We start from the raw sequence: 27604 nt of genomic DNA on the forward strand, positions 1-27604 counted from the left end.
AGAAAGCTTTAATAAAAAAATAACCCATATATCATATGTAAAGAACCGGTAACTGGGTTTAATGTTGTGGTGTATGATGGTGAATTTGTGTGTGTGTGTGTGTGTTTTGTTTGGTTTCACGGTACCTAGTTCATCCCACAGCTGCCTGTACTTGTCAGTCATGGTGGTTCCCTGTTGCCGCCACAGCACCAGTCTGGGGTCGCCCATGAACTGCTCTGTGATCAGCGTTAACATGCGAGCTCCGTTGGAGTCCCTCATCCTCAGCATCTCTCTCACCTGCAGAGACAGGAGGAGGAAGGTTGTGGGTTTAACGCTGCCGCGCAGCTGCCGCGCGGCAGTGTGTGATGTCAGCTGATGAACGTGCGCGGCTATCCGCCCTGAGGATCGTTACCTTGCTGAACAGTAAGTTGAGCTGCTTTCCCGAGCCATGGTACCCGCCCTGGGAGAGAAAGAGCTTCACCTGTTCCTGAACCTGTTCCTCGTCCAGATGCCAACAGTTCTCGTCGTCCACGCTGGCCCCCGCCGTCGGATCCGGAGCTCCTGCACCAAACAACGGAAATCAGTCAGCAGCTGATTTTCATACATTTAGTGGTGGAAGAAGAACTCAGTCCTCTAAAAATGTAGAGGAGTACAAGTATAAAGTAGCAGAAAACTAAATACTCAAGTGAAGTACAAGTACCTCAGAATTGTATTAAAGTATTTTACTTGTGTACTTGGTTACTTTCCACCAATGATTGTTTATCACACATTTAAATGGAATTAAGTGTCTTTTCAGTGACATGATTACGTCTGCATCAGCATTTCGTTCATCTTTTGCCCTAATGCATTAATGCAATAAGGTTAAACACTGATCAATACTATAAACACTGCAAATTCTGCATCAATAACCTTCCTGAGAATGCACCCCACAATTTTTAACACTTAACATGTGTCGCTGTGGAGCATTAAATCCATAAGACTCAAGCAAAACAGGTTCTACTATTTGCCACATTCTCAGCCTCAGACAGACGTTATATTTACACGTTATATGGTGCTACGACACATTTCCCAAAATAGTCCTATTTACCACGTACACATCTGTGAGGTATCTAAAAGTAATTAAGGGCACCACTCAAACACTACAAAATATGCCACAGTATATGAAACGTATGATAACATGCACCCGTCACATACTCAAAATGTGTCCTAGATTCTATCAAAGCAATAAAACTACCACAAAAACAACCACCATGTACTGTAGAAATGAAATAATTAGTCAATTGAAAGAAAATAACTTTTTGGCAAATGATTAATTGTTTCATATATAAGCAAAAACACAAAACAACCAGTGGTTCGTAGGGGAAATTATAATGTGCATATTTTTTTTAATATATATTATATATATTATTTTTTAGACATTAAAATGATTTATCAATAAATAAAGATGAAAATTGTTTGTTGCAGCCTCAATGTATGACTTAATGTAGCTGAAATGCCAAAAAGAAATTCCACAAACCAGCTCAAAATATCAAAACTATATTAGGTAAAACCAGTGGGTAAAACAAGGAAAACCATAATATTAAACCATACTACTGAGTTCACCCATAAAGTACCAAAAGATGCACCTTATATATTCTTCATATTGTACTATAGTAAAGTCACACACGTCCATGGAGCCATTAAAAGATGCTCCAATTACTGGTTTCAGATTACGCTGTAAACAGAGCTGCTTACATACGATGTTCATCACCCTCTTTTTGTTTCCAGTCTTTAGGATACAATATGCTGCACCGTGTGGTACTGAATGGTACTTGTGTAGCAGTCACTTGTGCATTTGTGTACTTTGTAGTACTTATGTATGTACTGTACTGAGAGTACTGTAGTATGTTTCTGTGAAAACCAAAACATCAACAGTTCAAAGACCTAACACAACACAAAGTCTCTTTACAAACTTTTCTGAACTTCATAAATTCCTGCAGCGCATTCAAGTCAAACTTGAACTGATTTAAGTTAATATATGTGTGTGTGTGTGTGTGTGTGTGTGTGTGTGTGTGTGTGTGTGTGTGTGCATGCATGCGTGTCTTGCTATCTTTTTGAGGACCAGCGTTTTAAAGCCAAATAGTGAGGACATTCTGCACTGTGCAGACATGATGGCCGGTCATCGCTTCTTTAAAGGACTGTTTGAAGGTTAAGCTTTGGTTTTAAGGTTGAAGGTCAGACTCAGGTTTATGTTAGAGTTGGGGACTAGGGAATGCACTGTCAGTGAGGGTCCTCACATGTGTACAAAGACAAACGTGTGTTTTCCTCCCATTCTCCTAAACAGCTTGTTGTTCCTGCGTCCTCTCCCAGGGCGGCAGCCTGCAGCTTCCACTGGTGCGAGACAGAGGAAATCTAACTCAGGTACCTGGTATTTGCTTGAGTGTGTTTTCCTTTCTGTGCTGTATATACACATTAAAGGGCGAGTTCAGCCTGTTCTACTTGACGCCGCACTCACCATGAACCTGGTTGATCTCCGAGTTCTGCGACAGTATTTCGTCCGCCAGCTTCTGCGCCGTCGGCAGCACTTCAGTGTGATGCACAGTGATCAGGTACTGAACGAACTTCTGCAGCTGATCTCTGTTCATTTGGAAAAGTGTCTCTGAGATGGGCAGGCGCAGTTTGACCTGTTCGGGCTTCCGCACCCGGTACAGCGAGAGCGCCACAACATGGGCGCAGTAGAAGATATCTTTGTTGCCGCAGCTGCACGTCACCGCTGTGATTTTGCAGCGGTCGAAGCTGACGCTCACGTTGCAGACCAGCTCGGGCTCTGAGGACGTGGCAGGTTCCCGGACTGTGCCGCTGAGGTGAAACCCTGCAGAGAAACAAAGGAAATAAGCAGTGTTAACATGCGGGATCCTTTAGCCTTAATAGCGCTACGTTAGATGTGTTTTGTTCACACAATCTCAACAAATTATAGATGGTTTGAAAGCTCCTGATTCTATCTGTGCAAAGCATTTTAGGATCTTCATATCACTGCAACAGCGCAATTCAGTAAATAATTTTTTTTTTGGTGAACATGTTAGCAAACCATTGTTTATTTACACATCCTACAACATGACCATTTATTTGGCATCATGTTTGTGTCTGCCTGATGAATCAAAATCCAGTATTCCTTCTCTTTTAGTTCTGATTTTGGTCTCCACCAACTCATGAGGGAAATATCTGCCACTGTTTCTGAACATGAACATGAGGATGGCAACATCAGCTGAGGCCTTTAAGGGACGGTTAAAAACTTTCTTTTTCAGGGGCAGGCAAGGAAGCAGCGAGCGCAAAGATCAAAATATTCTCATTTCTTTTTCATTTCCCTTCCACAACACCTCCAGTGCTAACCTTACCCTGAACACCTCTTCCCACTCTCAGGACTGACGCGATCATTTCACCACAGGCAGAGACCTGTTATTGTACCGTGAACCTAAAACCTATAGGTCTGTATGTTTGTTTGGGGAGGGTAAAGAAAAGAGTCGGAGAAACTGATGTGGACGTGACCTTAGACTTTTTGAACTCACATTTCTCAAAGCCTTTGTATTTGAGTTCGTACAGTTCATACCATACACAATACGACCAGGCATGTGTGCCCATGAAAAATATATAGATTTGAAAACGCTCGAAAAGTCCCACACTTAAGTAGAAGTACAGGTTTAATGTACTGAAAGTATCAAAAGTACGCAGTGCAGTAAAATGTTCCCTGTGAGTGTTATATACATTATTATTACTCATACTTTAATGATTATGCAGGATTTTACTGTTGCAGTTGGTAGAAGTGATGGTACTTTTTTACTATTTGTTTTTCTTGATGAATTGATTGATTGTTTGGTTTTTGTAAAAGTTCAGAAAATGGCAAGAAATGCCCAAAGTGTTTGTGTTGTCCAACCAATGGGCCACAATTATTGAGATTATTAAAAGGAAAAGCAGACAATCCTCACATTTGTGCAGCTGAAACAATGAAAGATTATTTAAATTTATTTATCTAAACTAATTTTTTGTCAGTTGACTTATCGATTAATCGAATAATCTCTTGTGTTTACTTTTGGATGCTATAATAAAGCATTGTATCTTATCATCTCTTCATGTGTTTCATATACAAAAATCTGAATCTTTAAAGTCACCAGGAATTTAAGTAATCAGATAAATCTAGAGGGGTAAAAAGTCAAATATTGCTCTCTGAAATGTAGTGAAGTAGAAATGTACAGTGGCTGACAACAGAAATACTCAAGTAAAGTAACAAGTAACACTGATTTGTATTAAAGTACTTGAATAAATGTACTTTCCACCACTGGAAAACACAGTTTTAATATTGTCTCAGTTCAGAGGAGATGTGTTGGCAAAAGATGAGTCTGCAGCAACTTCATTATGACCAAAATTAAAGGAATCTGACTATGTGATAGTATCTGTCTGAGTTAGTGGGTTAACAGCTATAACAGATGGCTTCAGAACAGAAGCGTGGTCAGAACATCGCTGATGCAATCACTCACAGTTTATCATCTGTGTATGTACATTTAACAGTTTAAATGTCTGTACTGCTTCAGTTTCACTGTAAGGAGCACAGAGTTCTTGAATTAATTCACAGGAAGTTGCTGCGACTAAAATACCCCACAGAACTAGAACAGTATTTCTGACAAAAGCATTGTCTAATAAGTCAAGATACTCAGCCATAACAGTTGTTTATTTAGTCGTAATGTTGTCACACAAGCTGAAAAACACACAGCGTGGCCGACCGTGAGGCTGATAAGTCAAATGCCAGCGAGTGACAGACGACGGACGGAATTATTAGACAGAAGTTTGAACCAAAGAGAAAGACAAATCCTGTCTGTGGAGGAGTTTCTATTAAATATGAGTCCACTAATCATGCAGCCAGTTTTAAAAACACCAAATAGGGGGACTTAAAGTAAAGTGACGGGGCGTCCTCCTGGCCGCCTGATGGTTAAGATGACCAGTGTTTCCTGTCTTTATCTAAACTGTTAACATAAACGCAAAAGAAAAAGTCATTAAAAAATAACTCTGCTTGTGTTGCACTGAATCTGTTACAGAGATTAAACTGTAAAAGATGGAGTCACATATTTTCATACTGCAGCTGTTACCATCACTATGCATGATAACAGCTGTATGGTTATAATGTGAAGTTGTTGATTTAACCGTGTGGTCATTTGCAGGATGTAGTCTGTGGTGCTGCTGAACTGTATTGCATCACACAGAGCGGTGGTTGAAAAGTGAGCAAAATAATTGAAACACTTGTCAGTATAATACATTATAACTGAACAGCACCACAAACTGTTGATTAAAATTCAACAGCATAACTGTCTAAGGGATTTATGACAGGGCTGTTGTTTTAGACTGTGTTAGTTTTATCTAGGTGTTCCTAATAACCTGGGAACTGACTCTACATTTTATCATGTTACATAAGTCTGACTAACAGCTCAATATATGAAAAACACACATACATTTGCACAGAACACAAGCAGTGCTGTTCACCCTAGAACATTAACTGGCAGGTCTAATTTCCACTTTGCCCAAATGTTCTCACACATGTGACACACACCACACAGCTGACACATATCACCCCTGCTTGGTGAAAGAAAACAGAGTGGGTGTTTGTCTGCATATGTGGTGGGGCTGAGTGATATAGAAGTGAGCAAAAACAAAAAAGAGGCGGAAGGACTGGGAGACAATATCTGAGAGTGAAACCTGTGTAGAAATAGAGAAAACAGTGTTTCAGTTCTTACTGCTCCCTTTCCTGCTGAGCAGAGACACACACTGAATCACACTTCACACAGCACGACCATCGGTCCACATCCTGTCTTTTACAATACACAAACACACTACAGAAATACATGGTGCTCTCTGTTACGCAGCCCTGCCCCAGTCACGCCTGGCCCACAGCTGAACTACTGACGTAACAGAAAGAGAGAGGGTGAATCGAGGAGGAGGAGGAGGAGGAGGAGGAGGAGGCTGGAAAAATCGGTATGCCCTCAGCTGAGTGTGAGTGTGTGTGCACATGCAGCAGTGTATACTTGGCGGCAAGCCAAAGCCCTGAGCTCAGCATTCTGTAATGCACTTCCTCTCTGTGTGTGTCTGCGCTTCACAGCTTGCATAATACAGCCCTGTGCACTGCATAGCAACCAAACTTAACTCATTCACTCCCAGCGGAGCATCATTTCAGACAGGGGCGTCGCGCCAAGTTACCAGCACTGGCGGAAAGTAACTAAGTGCATTTAATTAGTTACTGTATTTTCTTTTCAAGCTACTTTATAAAAACAGAAGTGTTGCCAGCACAATGTACTCACTTACTAAAGTACCTAAAGTCGACACTCAAAGTGTGAGTCGACATTGTGAATCAATCGATAGATCTTAAATGTCAATATGACAACTTTTTATTGGCTCTCTTTCATGACGTATGCATCAGTGATGATTGAATCGTCAAGTGCTTAAAAAGTGTACATGAATTTCAACCAAATTATGTGAACTGTAAGTTTTCCATTTCCCCACTTGGATAAAGAAAGTGGCAGAGCGTCAGTGGGATAAGCCCATGCACATACATGCCTTTATGCACACCCCAAATGACAGGCACACAGAGAGGGCCAGTAAAAACATTTCTATTTTTTACTCATACTGTGGAGGGTTTGTTGTACCTGAGTGTTGCCCGTGCATAGTACGCCAGCTGTGGGAGTTGAGTTAACTTAACTTAATAATAGCTAGTCAAATCTACCTTTCTCTCTCTCCTCCTCTCGCCTTGACCAAGTGTCGCCATGTGTCTCCGCTTTATCCATTGTTTCAAATTAAAAGCCCTCTGCAGAGTTGTGTAATTGTATGGCACCAGTGGCAATAGTTTTGCAGTGGTGGGTAGCTGCCGCAAAATGTATACGAGGGAAACACTGAGGTACATAAGCTCTCCCAACAACCTGCAATCAGACACAAAAACATTTTAATAACTAACATTACTGCACCCAGCAGGCGGGAGAAAATATTTAAGACTCTGGTGAATTACATTTAACACCTCCCTAAATTCAGTGCTTTTTCAGACTTTTCAAGGCCCGCAGATACTGATCACACACTCGCCTGGAAACCGAGGGTTTAACACTTCACTCCAATTAAGCCCGCGGTAGTCGACTTAACGCGTCTCTATAGGATTCAGCAAGGACGATGGCTCTGTGAGGAGGGGGAAAAACAACGGGTGTGTTTTTGTGGCTGAAAACAAGGCCAGGACGTTAGCCTGTGAAAGAGCAGTAGCTCAGCTCCCTACAGAGTTCAGCCTGAGGAAACCTTCGTGCCAGAGGCCGTGTGCAACATCACCCACTGAAACTGTGGCTACAGGGGGTCTTTCTCAGCTATGTGACCAAAGCCCCATTTAACAGAGCTAGCAGCACACAAAAGCCAGATAGACCCTCCCCACCCACCCCCCCACACTACATTACACACAAGCACACACACCAGCCATTCAGGCAGCTCAGCCTCCAAAGCTGGCCACTCAGGCGTAAGTGAGAGCCTCTCAGCCAAGGTGTGCTTTGTGTATGTGAGTGTTGTGTTGTGTTGTGTTGGTGTGTGTTGGTGTGTGTGTGTGTGTGTGTACTTTTGATGACAATGGGGAACCTAATCTCTCACCCGTGGAGATGCAGAGGCACCTCTGGGGCTGTAGGAAGGAGAAGTAAACAACCAATCAATAGCCACTGTGTGCTGATTACCATCTGTCCTTAATGACTGGTTTCAGATCAGCCTCCTGTCACACTAAGTAGTACTAGTTGAACGGATTTGTGTGATTCCAGCAAAAGAGAAAAAATTAACTAAACTGAAACATATTTGTGGCCACTGCTTGGATCATCCATCGCCATGGAAACTGATACCAACTATGTCAAACAGGGTTTCTGCAGTGTTCACCAAATCAAATTAAACTTTTTTTTTTAAAGAACCTTTCAGAATCACAGAGAATAGAGTCCAATACCTTTTACAAAGGTCTGAGGCGTCAGGGGCCCCTGGACCGGTGACTGTTAATGTAGCTAGTTTCAAAGTCACAGACCTAAAAGAGAGAGATTGAAAAAAGATAGGCACAACTATTCCAAAGAGACACAAAGTGAGACTCACTCGCTCTACACAACTGTCCACCAGTGTTGGTGTGCTATTAGCTGGAGGATGCACCTCCACGAGGGCTCAGAACGAGGTCAAAGAGGATTTGAGTTAACTGGGTCAATCTGCGTCCCCCTTAAGCTCCTCACACTACGACCATACGAATCAATACCCTCTATTTATTATGTATACTTTATATTTAGTACAAATTCTTTTATTTTGTTCATTTTCTAAAATATTATATTCCCTCTCATCCATTTTATTTTTCACTGTCTCGTATCTATTTTACTTATTTTAAAGCACTTTGAATTGCACTGACCTGTATGAAAGGTGCTATATAAATAAAATTTGGTTGATTGATTGATTGATTGTGTAGGCTCACTGGCACTAATAATAATGCTGATTTTAATTCTTCGCTGACTTCAGATGTAATAAGGAAAAGCAAAACTGCGGCCACAATAATTTTTTCCAATGAATTTAGTCGTTCAACTGCTTCTTCCTCCAATCTGTTCTCCTGCTTTTGAAACCAAACTCTAGAAATAGCAAACTGCACTGAAATACTACAGGGAGGAAGGAGTCCTCTCCGACCAAGTGGACAGAAATTCCTCAGCTCTGTCAGAAAAACAAGAGGCCGCCTTTACAACGCATGAGAAATTGCAAACGATCTTGTCACTCAGACAAGAAAACAGGAGGAGTCCTCCAGCAAACACCACTGAAGCCACTGTTTTACGGCGTCCATTTCACCGTCCAATAAAAAACAGGGATAAAAACTTTTAATTGCAGCCATTCGGCTCCGATGCGGCCTGTCTGGTCTGTAGCGAGCACTGGGAGGAAACTGGTCCCGGCCACTCAGAGAATGACTCAATCTACCAGTGAGAGGAGAGATAGATGGGCCTTTTAACAGAAAGTACACCAGTAGAAACCTCAGCGGTGGAATCGATTACTAAAACAACTATCAAAGCACTAAGAGATGCTGCACTCGCTGCTACTTGCAAGTTATATAATTTGAGCATTATGAAGGCAGGTGGAGTGAGAGCCAGCTGTAAATTAGAAATATAATGCAAGTCCAGAACTGCAAAATATTTTAAGGTCTTTAAACTATATTTTGACACAGGAACTGACCTAAACACCTTTATCATGTCGGTTGAAACTGACATGATTGTGGGTTTTGTGGCCCCTGGAGTTCTGGGGGCCCTGGGGAAGTTACTCTTGGTGAATCAGCCTTGGCTTTAATAGACAAACAGACACCGAACATACATGACCACACTGTGTTGACATGTGGATTAACAGATAGACATCACACACTGTGGCTTTTTAACAGAGGCCCTGTCTAACTGACAGTTCACACAGCAGCACTGGTGGAAAGTCAGTACATTTATTCAAGCACTGAAGTAAGGTACTTTACTTAAGTATTACCATTTTGTCATGGAAATATAACTTTTTAACTGCATTATATTTATTTAAGAGCTTCAGTTACAAGTTACATTTCACAGAATTTAACATTTTACATTTGAAAATGATAAAATGATAAAATATAATGCTTAATGAAAGATTAAACCAGGGTTTCCCTGAAAAATTCAGATGTAAATGAGTTTTGTAAATGAGATTTTCCATCAGATTTAAAATAACTTTGAGGCCAAATCGAGTCAAATTGTTCAGTATTCACATACTGCACAAATTTGAGAAGAATTCCAAATAAATAAATAGAAATAAATGTTGCAGGACTTAGTTTTTCCTAATTTTTCTCTCTTTTGATCATTTCACGACCACTCAGATTCATCTCGTGACCCACTGGAGGGACCGGACCCCTGGGTTGGGAACCACTGGACTTAACTACACATAAAATGTTTTAAGTATCCTTTGTTGCTAACACTTTTACATAAGTGGGATTTTGAATGCAGGGCTTTTACTATTTTACATTGTTGTATTTGTAGATTTTTCCACATGCACAGCAGCTACAGTGATGGAGTGATTTCTAACGGCGCTCCAATGTTTAAAATTAATCAGGAAACAACCACCAGACCAACACAAACAATCTCGCAACATTTTTACGTACGTTTCCAGAGACTAACAAGGGCCATCAGAGGTTTGACAACAAGCTTCTAAAGGGACAGAAGAGGATTTTTTCCCCCCTCCTCATCTTTCCCCCATTTAAAAAGCATTTGTTTGAGTGCTGTCTGTTCCCGGTGAGCTCAGTGAAAGTCATTTGTTTAGCCTCTGAGGACCATCAGCAGGCCAGACAGTGCCTCTCCTCTCCAAATGCATTTGTTCCCACTCCTGAGATACACCGCAGAGAGTCTCCACAGAGATCCTGCCTGAGCTGCACCGCTGCTGCTAATGAACACAGGAATCCCATGAAGACATAATTAAAATCAAATAAAAGCTTTTAGTGTTTGCTTACATGTTGATCTGATTGTATTTTATTAAATCTCTTTCAAGAGATAAGTGGCGTTTGTGAATATTCAGAAAGAAATAGGAACAGAGATTTAGATATGCATTATATATGAAGTTGAAACCAGGAGGCGGTTAGCTTAGCTTAAAATAAAGACTGGAAATGGGGAAGAACAGCTAACCTGTTTCTGTCCAAAACAAAATCCACCTGCCAGCAGCTCTATAGCTCAATTATTCAACAAATAATATCTGATTTATTTAAACCAAACAAAAATTGTGCAAAAAAGTGCAAAGTTAACCAATTGTGAAAAGAGCAGGGCTAGCGTGTCCAGACTTCATGCTAATCTAAGATTAGATAGTTATCTGTAGTTCCATTTTACTTTTATTTTTTATACCAGCAACTGAAATTTAAAAAGGGAAAAACTAAAAGAGAAAATGGCAAATAAATCATCATTTTGAAGCTAAAGTCACCAGCCAGTTAGCTTAGCTTAGCATAATAAACAGGAAACAGCTAGCCTACCTCTGTCCAAAGACAAGAAAATCCCTCGACTGGCACCTCTGAAGCTTAATAATTAGCACATTATATCTCCTTTGTTTTGTCCATACAGAGGTCAAAAGTGTAAAAGTCAGTCTTTATGCTAAGCTATGCTAACTATCCCAAAGTTACAGCTTCGAAAGTGGTATCAATTTTTTCATCTAATTCTGAGCAAGGAAGCAAGAAAGCAAGACAACATATTTCACAAAATGTTCCTTTAAACAGTTGTAGGATAGCAACGAATTAAAGATAATATGCAGCTTAAGTCAGTAGCAACAGGATCTGAATAAAAAAGGAAACAAGGATGAAGGTAAGCTCAGTCCTCTAAATTATTCACATCTCGTCTTTGATCACATCAGCTAAGATACTGACCAAAATAACCAGAAAGGAAAAAGCTAAAGAAAAAAAAAAACTCTTTGTGGGAACAGGCAGCACATCAGTGAAGTAAGCCAACGAAAGGCCGAGGGGAGAAGCTCTCTGTGGGAACAAATGCGTTAGAAATGGTCGGCTCTCTGAGTGGATGAAGTTAACTCGGAGTAACCTGAATGTTTCTTCAGCTCCTGTGGGAGTGTGGTGGTGCAACTCCAGCTGTTTTCTGCATTTTGTTTTCTTTCTTTCTTTAATGTCACCATTTCCCTCCACTGAATCACCATCTCCTGAGATTACAGCCTGTACTCTGCTACAGTCTCACTGCGGCAGTTTAATACACTTATTCCTACAGATTATACTGTCTTTAATGGTATGTTTAAGGACACTCCGACACCTGGCTTTCCATTCGGACAGCATTTAATGATTATTTTCTTTATCAATTAAATCTAATGGTTATTTTCTCAATTGATCAGTTAATGGTTTAGTTAAATAATATGTCAGAAATGAATGAATGAATGTATAGGAGGTGTAGAGCTATGGAGTGTTAACAGTACCTTGAACAAACCCTGCAGTTTAAAAGTAAAGTCCAGTCTGTTATTCTGCATGCATGCACGTACACACACACACACACACACACACACACACACACACACACACACACACACACACACAACACACGTACACACACACACACACACACACACACAGCAGACTGTGGTACAAGCCAACTAGAACTCCTCCTGAGCACCATATATGTGTGACCTTTCACTTCTGACCAAGTTTTTTCCTTTCGGTCACAAACAGCCTGAAAACACTAGTATGTGGTGTGTGTGTGTGTGTGTGTGTGTGTGTGTGTGTGTGTGTGTGTGTGTGTGTGTGTGTGCGTGTGTATGTGTGTGCTACATGGGAGTATGAGCATGTGGTCAAACTGCTGCTGCCTGCGGGGGTGATGGTAGATAGCAGAAAATTCAAATTATAGCTATACGTTGTCAAACTTGGCACAAAGACTAGTGTATGCATCCATATGTTTTCACTGTCTTTTTTAATCTTAGAAACATTTGTAGCCTCACAACACAAAGAAACAAACAGCGTCTGATTTACAGCAGTTACTATATTAAAAACCAAACAGATATGACGTGGACCAACCCTTTCCAGTAAGTGTATTTTCATATCTCACCAGTCACATGCTACGTTTGCATACGTATAAATATAAGGGTGAGCCCAGATCTATGATACAAGATTCTATGATATGATCTATGAACAGTGAACCAAGATGCTACACTTCCTTAAAGATGTTGCTTTAGAGTAAAGGAAGACTCGTATCATCTTACTGAGTCCTTTAGATCCGGGGTTGTGATCTTCAAATCTTCACCGCTTAACTAAACCAGACGCTGTTATCGGGCTCAAGTGATCCTTGTTAACTGATCTTAAGTTTATTTCGGCTTAGTTAGAGCTGCAACTAATGATCATTCTCCACAATTGATTGGTTGGGACATAAAATGTCAGAGAAAAGGGAAAACTGTCCATTAGAATTTCCTAAAGCTGGCATTGAGGTCTTTAATTGTTCTTATTTTGTCCAAAATGAAAAGATATTCAGTTTACAATCAGGGAAAAACAGAAAAAAAAAGCAGCAAATCCTCACAAATGAGAAGCTGGAATCAGAAAACATTTGTTCTAGTTCGAGTAGAGAGTCGAAACCATAATCATCAACGAAATGATCAGCTGATTGTTGATACGATTGAATCATAATTATAATCGACATTTTCCCATCATCGCTCTTAGACAATGGGCCTGGTCATGATAAGGGCTGCAACTAACGACCACTATCATTACTGATTAATCTATTTAACTATTGTCTGAATTCATCACAGTCTATAAAACAACACAACACAGATACAGTGAAACATGCTGAGGTGATGCCATTAATTGTCTTGTTTTGTTTGACCGATCATGAAAATAACCCAAAAATATGAGTGTATTTTGTTAAGTACACTCAAATAAAGTACATCTAATTTAAACTTAAGTAAAGTATTTGAGTAGATCTACTATCATTTTTAATCACCACCAGTGTGAGGAAGGAGGATTAATATCTTTAAGTCTGATTTGCTCGTGTGTTAAACACTCAGTCACTGTGAGGACGGATCGAAACTGCGAGGTAACATGACGAGTCACATCACAGCTGAACAGGAAAACACCTCCAGCTGGTAAATGAGATGCAGAGAGGCTGGTTGGGACAGGAACAGACAGATAATGTGAGGGAACAGACACTGAAATAACACTGTTGCCCCAACAATGACTGAGAGGATCGATTAGGAGGAGGGCTGAAGGAGGATTTAACGTGATGGTAGTACTGTTCATCTTCCACTCCAGTCAGACCTGCTGTTTAAGCACCCCCCCCCCATACACACACACACACACACACACACACACAAACCCCACACCCCCAGAAATGTTGAGCAAGCTGTATCGTCTGTTTAGCCTAAATAGAAAGGAGGTTCAGGGTGTGTAAATCTAGTTTGATGCACTTCCACGATAAGGTGTGACCTGCATCCTGTTTTAACAGTGAGGGGCCCCTCCTCCTCCTCCTCCTCCTCCTCCTCCTCCTCTTCCTCCTCCTCCGTGACGCTGTAGGAAAGCATTCTTTCCTTTTCTAGGTACAACGTTGTGACGTTGTGTTGACAGTTAAACGGCCGCTCTCGACAAGCCCCGGGTATGTTGTTGGATTAGTTGTTCAATACGCACATAAAAACGTAGATATGGAACATACAGACGTACACAGGCTCAGCTTGACTCAGCTTGACTGGATTGTTGATGAGCCGCAACAAGTTCTTATACCCATTAGCTGCAGCTAATTCACAGTAATCATGACTAAACCATGACTGCTAAATGCGCTGCTGAAATCAGCTGATTCATCGATTGGTTGACTGAAAGAAAAAGCATCAGCAACTGTTCTGATAATTGATTGATCATTTTTCAAGCAAAAATACCAAAGATTTGATGGTATCAGCTTCTTGAATTAGATAATTTTCTGCTTTTCTTTGTCTTACATGAGAGTAAATTGCATATTCTTGCATTGTGGACGGTTGATCAAGCAAAACAAGACATTTAATGACATCATCCTGCGCTATAGGATGATGTGATGGATAATTTATTGATTTATTTATAAGATTTAAGGACTCAATATTTGGCAGATTAATCGATAATGAAAATAAATAGTTGCAACCCTGAATTAGAGATTAAGATTTCTCATGAATGATAAGATCAAAGAAACAATGATTTGTTAAAGACTGAACCAATGGCTCCCAAGTCGCAACAACGAGACATTTTCCCTCTAAACTTCTCAGATGGTGAGAGACGATGACGTCATTTCCAGTCTAATAATGTCTTGTATAACAATATGTCAGATTATGCAGAATGAGTACTTTTACTTTGAATGCAGGGCTTGAAACTTCCTCCATCCTCAGCATTTACCTCAGCTGCACTTGCACACATTCGTCTGATCGTCCTCCCCTCCCTTCCTCTCGCCGCCCCTCCCTGCTTTAAACTGCATTAAAGTCCAGTCGATACGGTTCTCAAGTGCACAGCGTTCCCGTGCATTACTCATCGTTAACAGATGAAAACAATGACTCAACCTGTAGGCGCATGCCAGGCATACCCCACGTGTGCGGAAACAGACCGCATGAGTTTGCAGGGCTTGTGAGAGCTTGTGTCATCTCTGAGGTGCGTGTGTGTGTGTGTGTGTGTGTGTGTGTTTTTTTTTTTTTTTTTTTTTAGAGCTGCTGGCTGTTTGAAAGAAACTGACAGTTGAGCATAATCATACATGGTTATTATTATCTTCATTATCGGATCACCTGCTGATTATTATCTTAATTTAAAAGGGGCATGAAACTCAGACAAAAAGTTTAAGGAAATGACTGTTAAAAACAGAAATTTGAAATGGGAACACAGAATTGGAGAAAGAACATGTGGAACCAGCTGCATTTCACAACTCTGTGAAAGAAGCTTTTGTGTCACATCATGGGAAATGTAGGATTAGGCGTGTTTGATTTTAACAATTTTTTTGTCGCTTTCAAGTTCCCCACCTTTATGGTAGTGAAGTACTAAATTAAGGAGGTGGTACATGGTCTATAAAATGTCCAATAACAAAATTAATTCAATCATAATGTCCAAAAGCCCAAGGTGACATTTTCATATCACTTCTTTAATTCGACCCAAACCCAAATATATTCAGTTTTCTTTATCACATAAGACAAAGAAAAAAGAAAATCCTCATAACTGAGAAGCTGGAAAATGGTAATAAGTCACTTTAAACAGTTACTGATTCATTATGTGGATCAGCTCTAATGACAATTAGTGATGAATGAGATTGTGACATCATGGGGAAACAGAGGAATGTTTAACATGTAGAGACAAAGTTGTGCAACAGTTTGCATGGAAGTCAATGAAGACAATGGATACATGATCAAATAGTTTGAGGACATGTCTTAAAACCTGGTTTTACTTGTCTAGATTTCAACACGCTGCGCTTTCAAATCACATCGCACGATGAGCGGCAACAAATCTATGAGTCAGGGAGCAACGCTGGAGGTTGGGGAAAGGGCGGCAGCGACAGTTGGACCAGGAGAACGAGATCATTTGCTTGTTGTTACAGATACAGATGTCAGTGCAAAGGTGGAGCATGCAAAGAAGCAGAATAATAAACTGAAACCAGACGGGAGATCCCTCAGTATAAAGAGAGGAGGCAGGAAATGAGTGGTTGTAGGTCCCGTGACAACAGTGAAGGGGGGAAATCTGCATGTGTTGGCTCGTCGTTGTGTTTACATTATGTGCCACACAAGTGCTTTGTGAATTTGGCTAAGCAAACACTATGATGATTTGTCTTCCTGGGCCTAAAAGAAAGGCCAGGCCTATAGATGCGGAGGGCAGATGGCTGGAGCCTTATCTGGCAGAACAGGTTCACATGCAGGAGGGAAACGTGTTGCAGTTAAAGTGTAAGTTGACTATGAATTCTTCAGGCCTCTGTGAGGCGTTGCCCATAGCACCGGTTCACTGACATTTGAGGACATCGCAGTTATGCGACGAACATTGACAAAAGTTGTTTTTTCAACAAGCTAACATGCCGATTGTGTGCCATTAGCATCTTCAGATCCGGCTAATGTCATCGCATGTTCACATCATATTGGAGCTACTGTAATTACCAGTGTCCCACTTGTAAATAGCGTTCACATCAAAGTCCTAATTTTCTGAAGAAGTGATATATCGACTTGGCACTAACATCTCCAAATATCTGGGAAAGTGGACTTCCAGATCCCATAAAGTGTATATATATATGTATATATTTCTTTAACTGCTATAAGGTATGCCTTTCTGTTGTCTGAGGAGGCGAGGACCATCAGTCTTCATTAAACATGCTCTGGCTGTGAGCTGTAAGGTAACGGCCTCTGATGGATGACACCTTTAAGTTCCCATTAAAAAGGAAAAGCATTGCTCATAAGCAGCTTCTGATCAACACTCACTTCCTATCTTTCTGTGAAACTACAGCTTTTTTCATGAGAATGAAAAATGAAATCAGCAAAAATCAAGAACAGGATATTTGGAGACGATGACCTCAGGAAATCGTGAGTAGTGCTTATATGCTGTATTATGAAATGCTTATGAAATGCTTGCAGCACTTCACCTGTTAACTAAAGCGCTCTGTTTGTAGAGCTGCGGAGGTCCGTGGGGCGCTGCTCTTCAGAAACCACCCCATGAGGCCCAGGGTTCCCATGAGGTGAGGACAGCGGCAGGCTTTGACTTGCTGAGACAGTGCGGGCTTTAATAAACCTCCCCACATGCCTCCGAGAAAAGAGACTGTTTCTACAAGCTCCGAGAGGCGAATGCGTGATCTACAGCTGAAACGATTAGTCAATCAATCAATTAAGCAACTTTGTTTTTTATAACTGATTAATCATTTAATTAATCATATTTAAGTTTAAACATGTCTCTTGCCTATCTTTATGGTATTACAGTGGAAATGCAGATTAATATAAGATACTATGAATCCAGAAAATAATTAGCAGATTAATCGATAACGAAAATCATTTGTAGTTGCAGCCCCGGCCGTTTCCACAATTGCTGTTCATGCTATCAGCAGCGCTACGTGGACAAGTGGACAAGCTGTGTGCAGGTGAGAACAAAACGGGATTTATCGAGTCGATTAAGGGCAGGCGGAGGTAAACTAGTTCCTCCCCTCCTCCACCCGCCTCTCTGCTCCGCCGCCTCTCCTTTCTCTGCAGTTGAAGGTTAATGATGAAGGGACGCGGCAGAGGAATACAGATCAGGGAGACATGGATGGATGTGGAAAGTGTGCTAAAGCATTCAGGAGCAGCTGCGGTGAGACTGTGAACAAAATTTAACTACGACCCAACCGAGACCTTTAAAAGGATAAAGGTCGGTGATATTCTACGTTTTTTTTTTTTATTGATATCAAAACCTGTGAAAAAAACAAAAACCAAGATTGTATATATTTAAACTAACAAGCACTGTGTGTCTCTCAAAGTGTCTCATGTGTCTTATTCCTCTGTGACACAGAGCTCCATTGTTGTGAGAGGCTGTTGCTTACGCCAGCTTTTTCTGAATCAATCGATTAAACGTTTTGTCCGAAAAATGCTGAATAACTGTGAAAATTTTTCTCAGAGCCCAAAGTGACTCATTCAAATTGTTTGTTAGGGCGGATAAACAATCCAAAACCCAAAAGGTAATAAACACATTGTCTTATGTGACGAAGAAAATTAATAAAATCCTAACATTTCAGGACCCGGAAAAACAATATTTGTCTACTTTCCTTTCCTTGAAAAATGAAGGAAACAATCTGCTACTCAAAATAATCACCAGAGCACCAAATGTGGATTAATCCACTGCTGAAAATAGTCCCCAACAAAGACAGCATTTACTCATGTAACGTTTGCTAAAAACTGTTACTGAGCATTTTTAACAATGAAACTTGACCCATTTATAAAGATTTACTCGAGCTAAGAGCCACAGATTGATTAGGGAAGTCAGAAAAAAAAAATCTGGTTTTGGTTGGTTTGGCTTTTTTTTTTTTTTTTTTACAAAAATACAAATATAGAGTAAGAGCAGCCTTATCATTTAAAAGTCATACTCTCCACTGAAAAATGAAACGTGTTACAAAAAGCTTAAGCCGAGTGTGGGTGTTCAGCCTCACAAAAATTCAGCCACATTCCTCGCGGTGTCTGACACTGACCTGGAAAATACCTGGGCAGAACTCCAAGACTTCAACCAGCAACAACAACAGAACAACTAAGACTCAACATCAACATCTACCCCCTCCGTTAAAAAATGTTATACAAGTGTATTCAAAGTTGTGTAAACCCATACTTGTGTCAGGGTTGACCAGTGGCTGGCCTCATGCAGGCGTTCGTTTCAAAGCGTGAGCCTGATGTTCCTCCAATAAAAATTGATCTTCCAGAGCAGAAGCATATTGAGGTGCTTTGCATGCACCGTTAATGCTGATCAACAAACCCAGAAGCCTGAGCACGGTGTATGGTTTGCACGTGCACGCTCCCTCAGCATATTTACATGCACCAATTCATCGATTCTTCATAAAATTGCAGATGAGAGCGAGCCAGCAGTGATCAGTGTACACAAGACGCCCGAGGCTTCATGTAAGCATCAGAGTGTGTGTGTGTGTGTGTGTGTGTGTGTGTGTGTGTGTGTGTGTGTGTGTGGTGTGTGTGTGTGTGTGTGTGTGTGTGTGTGTGTGTGTGTGTGAGTGAGAGGGAAATAAATTAGTGCTTTGATATGCTGAGCTCCAGTGTAATTCAATGTAGTTTGCTGACTTCAGCCGTTAAGAGCATAAATATTTACAGCATCACAACATCAGAGATTTAATATAATTTGCCCGAATAGAAGTTTTGAATGGACAGAGCATCTTAATGTTTGCTTCTCACAGACCTGAGATCATTCCTCTCATCAGCAAGTCACCTGCTAATTATGTTCTTCATTAATTATTTGGTCTACAAAATACTAATAATTGTCACTAATTTTTTTAATGTCCAATGTGACGTCTTTACGCTGCTTGTTTGTCTTCATACACGTGAAATACTCAGGTCTCCCACTTGTTTCTGGAGATCATTTTCCAGGACTTTTTCCAAGACATTTGAAGCAACCCTAGCAAAGTAAAAAAGTGACGTTAGCAAGTATTTAGGACAGGACAACACAAAATTTTCCATGTGTTTTCTATGACTGGAAAGCTGGTCAGCTGTTTTCCAGGTTTCCCGAGATGCGTGGGAACCCTGATACTTGGGAAGATTTTGAAGGACTGTTAGTTGTAACAATATTTTTTGTTATTTTTGCTGTTGTATCAGTACTTTTACATGGCCATCTGAGTACTTCCCCCACCACTGCAAATCAGGAAGACATAATGATGACTGCAGAGGGAGTTAACACTTGTCTCAGGACACTGCACCTCATCAGATGATCACCGAGCCAAAACGTCCTTTACAGGGCAGAACGGGTAAAGTTTTCGCCTGGACTCTGTTTGGTCTCATTCCAGTGATGACAGAAGTGCACCACAGAGACCCAGTGAGATTTCACTGTGTGGTGACACTATGCAAAGCTCCCGGCCCAACCACAGGCACAGACCGGAGCACTTCTTAAATATCACATGATGAAATGTGAGGAAAACTGCAGATGCACAAGATCCTGATGGTGGATCCGGACTCCACAGACTGCAGTGACAGCAGTATACCTCTCCCTCTCAGCCCCTCCATCTGTGAAGCAACAGGCCTGTGACAGACTTGAGGACCGAGTCTCAAATTCTGCACTAAAGTGAACAGAATTACTGTAATGCTGATATAAACTCAGCTAGAACCATTTCAGGAGCGGCACAAACATACAAATGTCTCTTATATAGAAAAGACAAAACGTCTCCTGAACAACATGTCAACTAATGAGCAACCATTTTGATCATTTCTTAATAGTTTTTCATGTAAAAACAGGCAAATATTCTCTAGTTCCACCTTAGATTTTGCTGCTTTTCTTTGTGTAATCCTTGCAAGTAGAAAATATCTTTGAGTTTTGGTCTGTTTGTCGGATAAAACAAGGAATTTGACGATTGCAGCTTTGGGTTTTAGGGAAATTATACTGGGCATTTTTCACTGCTTTCTAATTTCATAAACGAAACAATTAATCGGTTCATCGAGCAAATAATCACATGATTAATCTATAATGAAAAATGGTGTGATAAGATCATGGTGGACAATGTTCTTAGGTTATTACATAAATTGCTGTGTTGTGAAACTGTCCCTTTACATTAGAGCTCAGATGATAAGTCAATTAACCAATTAGTGGATCAACATAAATTTATTTGGCAACCACTTGTTTCCTTACTCTTCAATAATAATAAACTGAATATCTTTGGGTTTTGAACTGGTTGATCGGACAAAACAAGACATTTGAAGACATTATCTTGAACTGTGATGGACATTTTTCACCATTTTCAAGAGCCAAACGATTAGTCAATTATCATTCTCCACTCAACTGCAAACACTGAATACTAACAGCGCTGATGTTTCAATGACCTTTGACCTTTTACAGCAGATGGAAAAACATCAACAAAGGAAGGTCTGAACTTAACATCATGTAAAGTGCATGCAGGTTGAATGTGATCTAATAACCAGGTAGCATGAGTGACAAACACATTACAGCATATGTTTTCCCACCATATATAGAAACCATGTATTTCTTTGCTCAGGTAAACAAGACGGTGTACGTTCGTTAACATCTTTGATTATTTTTTTTTTAGTCCCTCCATTTTGAAGTTGTTTTGACTGAGCTTCTCTGAACTGAAATAACCGTGCTCAGCGTACACATAAACACTGAAGCCTATACTTCAGCTCAAACCTATACATCAACGTCCCCACTGCACTGATATGCATGAAGTGAGACGGGCTGTTCCATGTCCACGTCATGTTTTAGGACGAAACCTTCAATATTCAAGAGGCAGCGGTCCTGGAGGACGGAGACAGAGAGCAGTTCTTGGCCTCTTTGGTGCCACAGTTAAAGTAAAATTTCAGAAATTCTCATGAATAAGCAGTCAGGCCTCTAATACTGACCACAAAGCTAGAATCTTGTCTTACATCCAGGAAATCTTATTATGAAATGCTGTTTTTAGCCGTGCTGGAAAGATGGCTCTGAGGGAGGATCAGCGGAAATATTTCAACAACTATTTCATTTTTATTTGTACAAACATTCACGTTCCCCAGAGGATGAATCCCAACAACTCTGGTGATCCCTGAGTTTCCCTCTTGAGCCACTGTCAGGTTCACGTTTGTGGTTTTGAGTAAAATATCTCAACAACCACTGGATGGATCGCAACGAAATGTGGTACAGACATTCATGATCCCCTGAGGGTCGGACTGGAAAATCTTGGGTGATTCTGTGGCTTTTCATTTAGCATCATCATCACTAGCATGATCTCTTTTACAGAGAGAACCAAAGAGTCTGTGGCCACATAACAACAAAACAGGACCTGAGATACATGACTGATAAAAAGTCTATTTAAAAACCATGAGTGTGTCCATTGGTTGATCAAACAATTAATAAACGTTTGAGCCATTTTTCAAGCAAAAATATCAAAACATCCCGAGTTCCTGTTTCTTAATTTTGAGGATTTGCTGTTTTTCTTTGACTTGAATGTGAGAGTAAATCAATAATTTAGGAGGTTTTGAAACATCAGCATTGGGTTCTTCACTATTTTCTGGTCTTTTATAGAACAAACAGTTAATTGAGAAAATAATCAGCTGACGAATCGATAGAGAACGTAAATGTTAGTTGCTGCAGTAACACCTGTGAATGATACAAATGCTGCCATCATCGTATCTTTGTGATGAAAGGACACAAGTTGATGCTTCTGACTGCTCTGAATTACAAACCAATGTCAATTAAAGCGGTGATAAATGAAATCTGAAACATGTACTAATCACCTGAAGCTAAAACTGTCGTTTCAATATGACGGTTTTAGCTTCAGGCCCCAGGCTCAACTGTTTATAATATAAGAGTGGGTTTGTTTAGGGGAAACTTTTTTCATGGCTGGACATTTCTTTGTATCTCAGACACAGTGTCATGTTGGTTTAATACTGCTATGTATGTATCTTATTATTGTATTAAAACAATTATAACACGCTCCGTTTTAGTGCCCTGTAGATTGTTTTTTTTGGTTTGTCTTAGCACCAGTTACTGCCTGCACACAGGATGTATTTGTGCTTTCTGACCCGAGTGCAGTTCAATGAAAGCTGCTGCTTCTCTGCATGAAACTCACTTCACACCAGAGGAGCTGGTCTTCCTCTGTGGGTTTAAAAAGCTCATGGAGGATGTTGAATCAGTTTCAATATGGTGCCTACTTTCTCTGCTTTGTTTAGTGAAGATCTACTTCGCTTGGACACTGTAAAACACTTTTTTTTTTTACTAATACGTTCTCATTTTGACTTGTATTGACCTCTAAGTTCACACATCAGTCTGCTTCAGCGTTTTAAACAGCAAAATTTTCATTTTACTTTATCCATTAATCAGTAAAACTCTTTAATTTTTATGTGTAAGGGCCTTGACTGTGACTTTCCTACTTTCAATTAGAAGCTCTGTTGAATTTTAAAGCCAATTAAACCTCTGATGGCAACCATAGCAACAATTAATGACCACTTATGAAGGAATAAATACTCTTTAAACCTCTGCAGCGGTCGTTAAAACTGCAAAAAAGAAAAAGCATTTGCATTTTTTTATGTCTCTTTAATGTTTGATTTTTGAGTTGGTGCATGACATTAACAAGCAGAAACAAGCACTTTTAGACTATTGTTTGGGCTGTGACTAATGACTCTTCATTATCGATAAAGATTTTTTCATGATTTACTGATAGAAGCTTGGACTATAAAACAGAAAATGGTGAAAAATGTTCATCTTTGAATTGCTTTTTTTGTCCAAAACACCAAAATATTCAGTCTACTATCATGTAAGATGAAAAAAGAAGCAAATTATAATAATTATTATATTTAAGACGCTAGAAACATCAAATTATTGAGATTTTTAGTTTAAAAATGACTTAAAAGCCGACTAATCGACTAATTTCTGCAGCTCTAGACACTTTTGTTATTGTTTGGCATTAAATCGCCTGCAGCCGAGAGTATATTTGGAGCAGCAGCAGCAGCACACTTTAGTTATTTCTTTGGTGCCAGTGGAAAAGCTTGGTCCGGCTCGCAGCTCAATAACATCACCACAACCTACAATATTGGCTTCAACCTGGGGAATAAAAAAGCCCTCAAGTCTAAACTCAAGAAGCTGCAGTATTTTCTCTTGTAAGAAAAAAAAATGGCTTCCTTTATCTGTGCACTGATTAACAGTGAGGGTTTGTTGTGGAGGGTCCACACAGCAAATGTGTGCCAATTCATTTCCTCCAGGTCTGCTGTGAGAAAACCTCCCTACTCTGGTACAGCCCACACGTGGGGAGATTACATCTTTTATTTATCACTTCTTGGCTCTTATTTTTCCAGCAAATTCCAGGCTGGGGTGCAATCAGCCAAGAAACCCTCCCTGTGTGTGTGTGTGTGTGTGTGTGTGTGTGTGTGGTGTGTGTGTGTGTGCGCACCACTGTTATTCCTCTTTGTGAGCATGCATATCAAGAGCCAACACCCCCCCTCACTGTGTGGAATAACAACCCAGATTCAGTTTCTTCCCTATAGAAACATTTCCAAATATGTGGGAATATGTAGGCCTCTCGCTTTGGCAGGACAGAGGTTTAGTGTGTGTGGTGTGTGTGTGTGTGTGTGTGTGTGTATTCCCTGCGAGCCCTTCAGTGAGTACACAAAGCCCACATGAACCTCCTGCATTTAAAAGTGAGAGGGGTGGAAAAGGGGGACGGCTCATGCAGAAACTCAAGTGTTCAGATTGCATTACAATTCAAATTAACCATGCAGAGTAATGGGATTACAGTCCTCTCCGGGAAGGTGTCCCGAGGCTGCTGAACTCACAGGTGACAGAATGCAACACAATCAAAGTCTCCCAGCTGACCGTGCAATGATAAAGGCTGTAAACCCGATGACTGTCTTCATTAAAGTGAGCTATCTCTCCAATTCAGCACCACGTCTGCTTCTCTCTCTTCTTCGTCTTCGCACCCCCCCCCCCCCCCCCCCCAATTATTGATACACGCACAAAAAACCCCTGAACCAATTGGCTGTAGACTGGTGTGAATCGTGGCCCATTTAAAAGAATCATTGTGGCTCAATACGCTTCCTCCTTCCAAATCTCCTCTACTTAACAAGGGAGTGAAAAGCTGCTTTTGTTTGCCTTCCTTTTGGAAGCAACAGGAAGCTTGAAAGACACAAATGAACATGAAAATAGGAACAAAGTGCCGAGCTCACAATAGGAATGCTGGGTATTTGATATGTGTGCTGGGTGATTAAAATCTCAAAGAGGGCTGCGCTCTTTCTAGCACGTAAAAATAGGAAGGAAAAGCAACTAAATGACATAAATTCAAATGTTGCAGAGTCACTGATCCACGTTGCTTGTGGGGAAAAGTTGTCATGCACAAGCGACTGTCAACTTAGCGCACAGGTGTCTGTTCCTGTTTCACTCACAGTGGGTTATAAACAAGCAGATATGGTAAGTCTGCTGGTCTGTTCTCATTTTTGCCCTCAGAAAAAGCACATTCACTTCTGTATTGGTTTTGCTGCACTAAAAACACACCGTCACTCCACTAGATCTAAATATACAACAATATACCCCCCCCCCAGGTGGATCACATTTTATAGCTTCTCTTTGCACAACAGTAAAGCACATTGCATCTGCTGATCTCACACACAATTATTACTCATCAGCATCTCAACTGTGCCACGCTGAACAACTCATTCAGATGTAATGTGTGTCAGTTGAGACCCAACCCAGCACTGAGCACTTCCCTTATTACTCAATAGTTCTATGTAATCATTTCAAACAGATTTTAAAGCTCCTGAATGTGTTAAATGTGAACAAATCTAGCAAGAACTTGTGAGATTAAGTTTAAAACAGAGCTTTAATGTCTCTAAATGGTTATTTTAAGCTAATTAAACTCAATCAATCAAGTCGTTTTAGGTGATTTCTGATGCTATAGCAGTCTGACCTGACCCCACACCAACTGAGAAAAATCCTTTGGGCTTTTGTGTTACATTGACATAACTATATTTTACATTATTGCCTCTAAACCAGCAGTAGAAAGTAGATATGGGTATTTATCTTTATTCTGTTAACGTTTCTCAGCGGAGTCCGGTGGGGTTGAGATGTGGGGAATCCAGTTTTTGTTAAGCCACAGCTTGATTTTCGCCGCAATTAGTGGATTTTGGGGCTTTGTAGTTGCGTTGCATTTCACATTCAAACTGCCCCCGAGCAAAACAGGATTTAAATGCCCCAGTCACACATTCCCATTCATGCACCCAACAGATTTAAAGCCCCATTGTAGCCTCTCTGTGTGTCTGTCGCCTGACCGCTTCACCCTTTGTTGTCAAAAGCCTGTCACATTATCTTCCTACGTTATTCTACAAAAATATATTTAATACAGGCCGTGTTGTTGCTTTCTGGGTGATTAACCGCTGGTATTTGTACTCGGTATGCCCGGTCCCATCACATCACTCACCGACTTGCAGTACGTTGTCCACGCAGCCGCTCTCCAGCAGACCGATGCCCCGTCGGAATGGTAGCCGCGTGTCGTCGCCGCTCTCCGCGCTACTCCCGATCTCCTCCCCGCCTGTGTTGAACGACGAGTACATACAGATCTCCCGTTCGCTCCTCGGGAAAGACCAGTACACGATCCGTCTCTGAACGGGCTCCGGGATCCGCTCGAAACGCTCCTCTACCCTTTGAAACGGCCACTTCTCCGCGACTTTCCTCGCCGCGATGTCCAGGAGAGACTCCGGGCTCTGGGTTTTGCTCGACTCGCCCTGGGTGGCTGCCGAGCCGCCGCACGGCGCCCACACGGCCCGCTGGCCTTGCCTACATGTTGCACTGTAGCCCGGTCTACAGCAGAGCCGCTTGGCTGGGGGCTGCTGTACGCGCTCCGCCATGATAGCTCCGCTTTAACGGCGACGGAGGAAGTCAACGCACCATATGAACGGGATAGGGAAGGGAAAACGGTTACTCACGGCTTGATTGTTGGCCGTGTATGACCAAATCATCCTTTTATGGGAACATGGAGGCAGGGCTTCTCCGAGCTTGTCAAACCCCTTTGTTGACAAATTAAGAGAAGGCGGGGTCTGTCCGGTTAGCTCCGCGAGGGCGGAATTCCCGTACGGCCGTCCGTCCTTTGTGAGCCACTTGAGACCCGAATAAAAAGCTTTTAAAAACGGGTGGTCTCTTAACTAACGACTCTGTTTCCAGGCGGTGGTTTTTACTTTCTTACCAGTGGGTGTTAACAGATATTACAGGCGGAGAGACGGGCCTTTGTCTGGTGGTGAAGTGGTGAAGCCGGGCTGAACGCTGGCTGCCTGTGGGCGGTGATTGGCCTGTCAACACCGGAGCCTCGTGGTTTTGGGGGAGGGGGAAGTGAACGCAGCACCGCCCCGTGTGACGTTTATGGTCCGCTGGAATGTGGGGCGTTTAAAGATAACACAGCACATTGTCGAGAATGACAGAGAACCACTATGTATATGAGAATGAGTAGATTTACAGGAAAGCTACAGTGGAAAGATTGAAAATGTCGCCCATACATCAAAGAGGGGGTCTACTTATGTACTTAAACATGAGAAAAATAATGCAGTATACAAAGGTTTCCAACTGGGCAAATCAGGCAACTGCCCAGGGCAGTTATTAATCCCAAATGTCATGGAAATTTGCCCCAAATTTGTTTTTGTTGCTATATTTTTGTGTCAAGTAATTAACACACAAAAAGCTTGTCTAAGGTTGAATTATTACTTCATAGAGTTACTGTAAGGCTGCAACCATGACTTATTTTTCATTATCAATACATCTGACAGTTATTTTCATTAATAATTAACTGATTGTTCAGTGTATAAACTGACCATGGTGGAAAATGACCTCATTATTCCCTGAAGTCCAAGTGAACACATATTCAGTTTACTAGCAAATATTCACATTTAAGAAGCTGATTTCAGTCATTTTTTAAATATATTTTTGCTTCAAACTATTACTACTATTATTATTATTTTGTCAACCAACTAATCAATTAATCAACTTTTCATTTCATGTTTAGCGTACTGG

At 41.0% G+C, this 27604-nt stretch overlaps 1 protein-coding gene across 2 annotated transcripts in view; it reads right to left on the minus strand.

The window, feature by feature from the left end:
* Positions 1–26829, minus strand: part of LOC130186569 (zinc finger SWIM domain-containing protein 6) — a 44138-nt gene extending 17309 nt beyond the window's left edge. For both annotated transcript variants that reach the window (XR_008830307.1, XM_056403769.1), the window contains exons 1-4: positions 26025–26829; positions 2474–2830; positions 392–540; positions 126–276 (exon numbers count right to left, since the gene is read on the minus strand). Coding sequence is in view for 1 of the 2 variants with exons in the window: in XM_056403769.1 (XP_056259744.1) it covers positions 126–276; positions 392–540; positions 2474–2830; positions 26025–26451 (1084 nt within the window). In the remaining variant the exon portion in view is untranslated. The remainder of the gene's footprint in view (positions 1–125; positions 277–391; positions 541–2473; positions 2831–26024) is intronic.
* Positions 26830–27604: the final 775 nt, after the last annotated feature.

The sequence above is a fragment of the Seriola aureovittata genome, chromosome 18 (genome assembly GCF_021018895.1).
Source record: "Seriola aureovittata isolate HTS-2021-v1 ecotype China chromosome 18, ASM2101889v1, whole genome shotgun sequence".
Taxonomy (NCBI): domain Eukaryota; kingdom Metazoa; phylum Chordata; class Actinopteri; order Carangiformes; family Carangidae; genus Seriola; species Seriola aureovittata.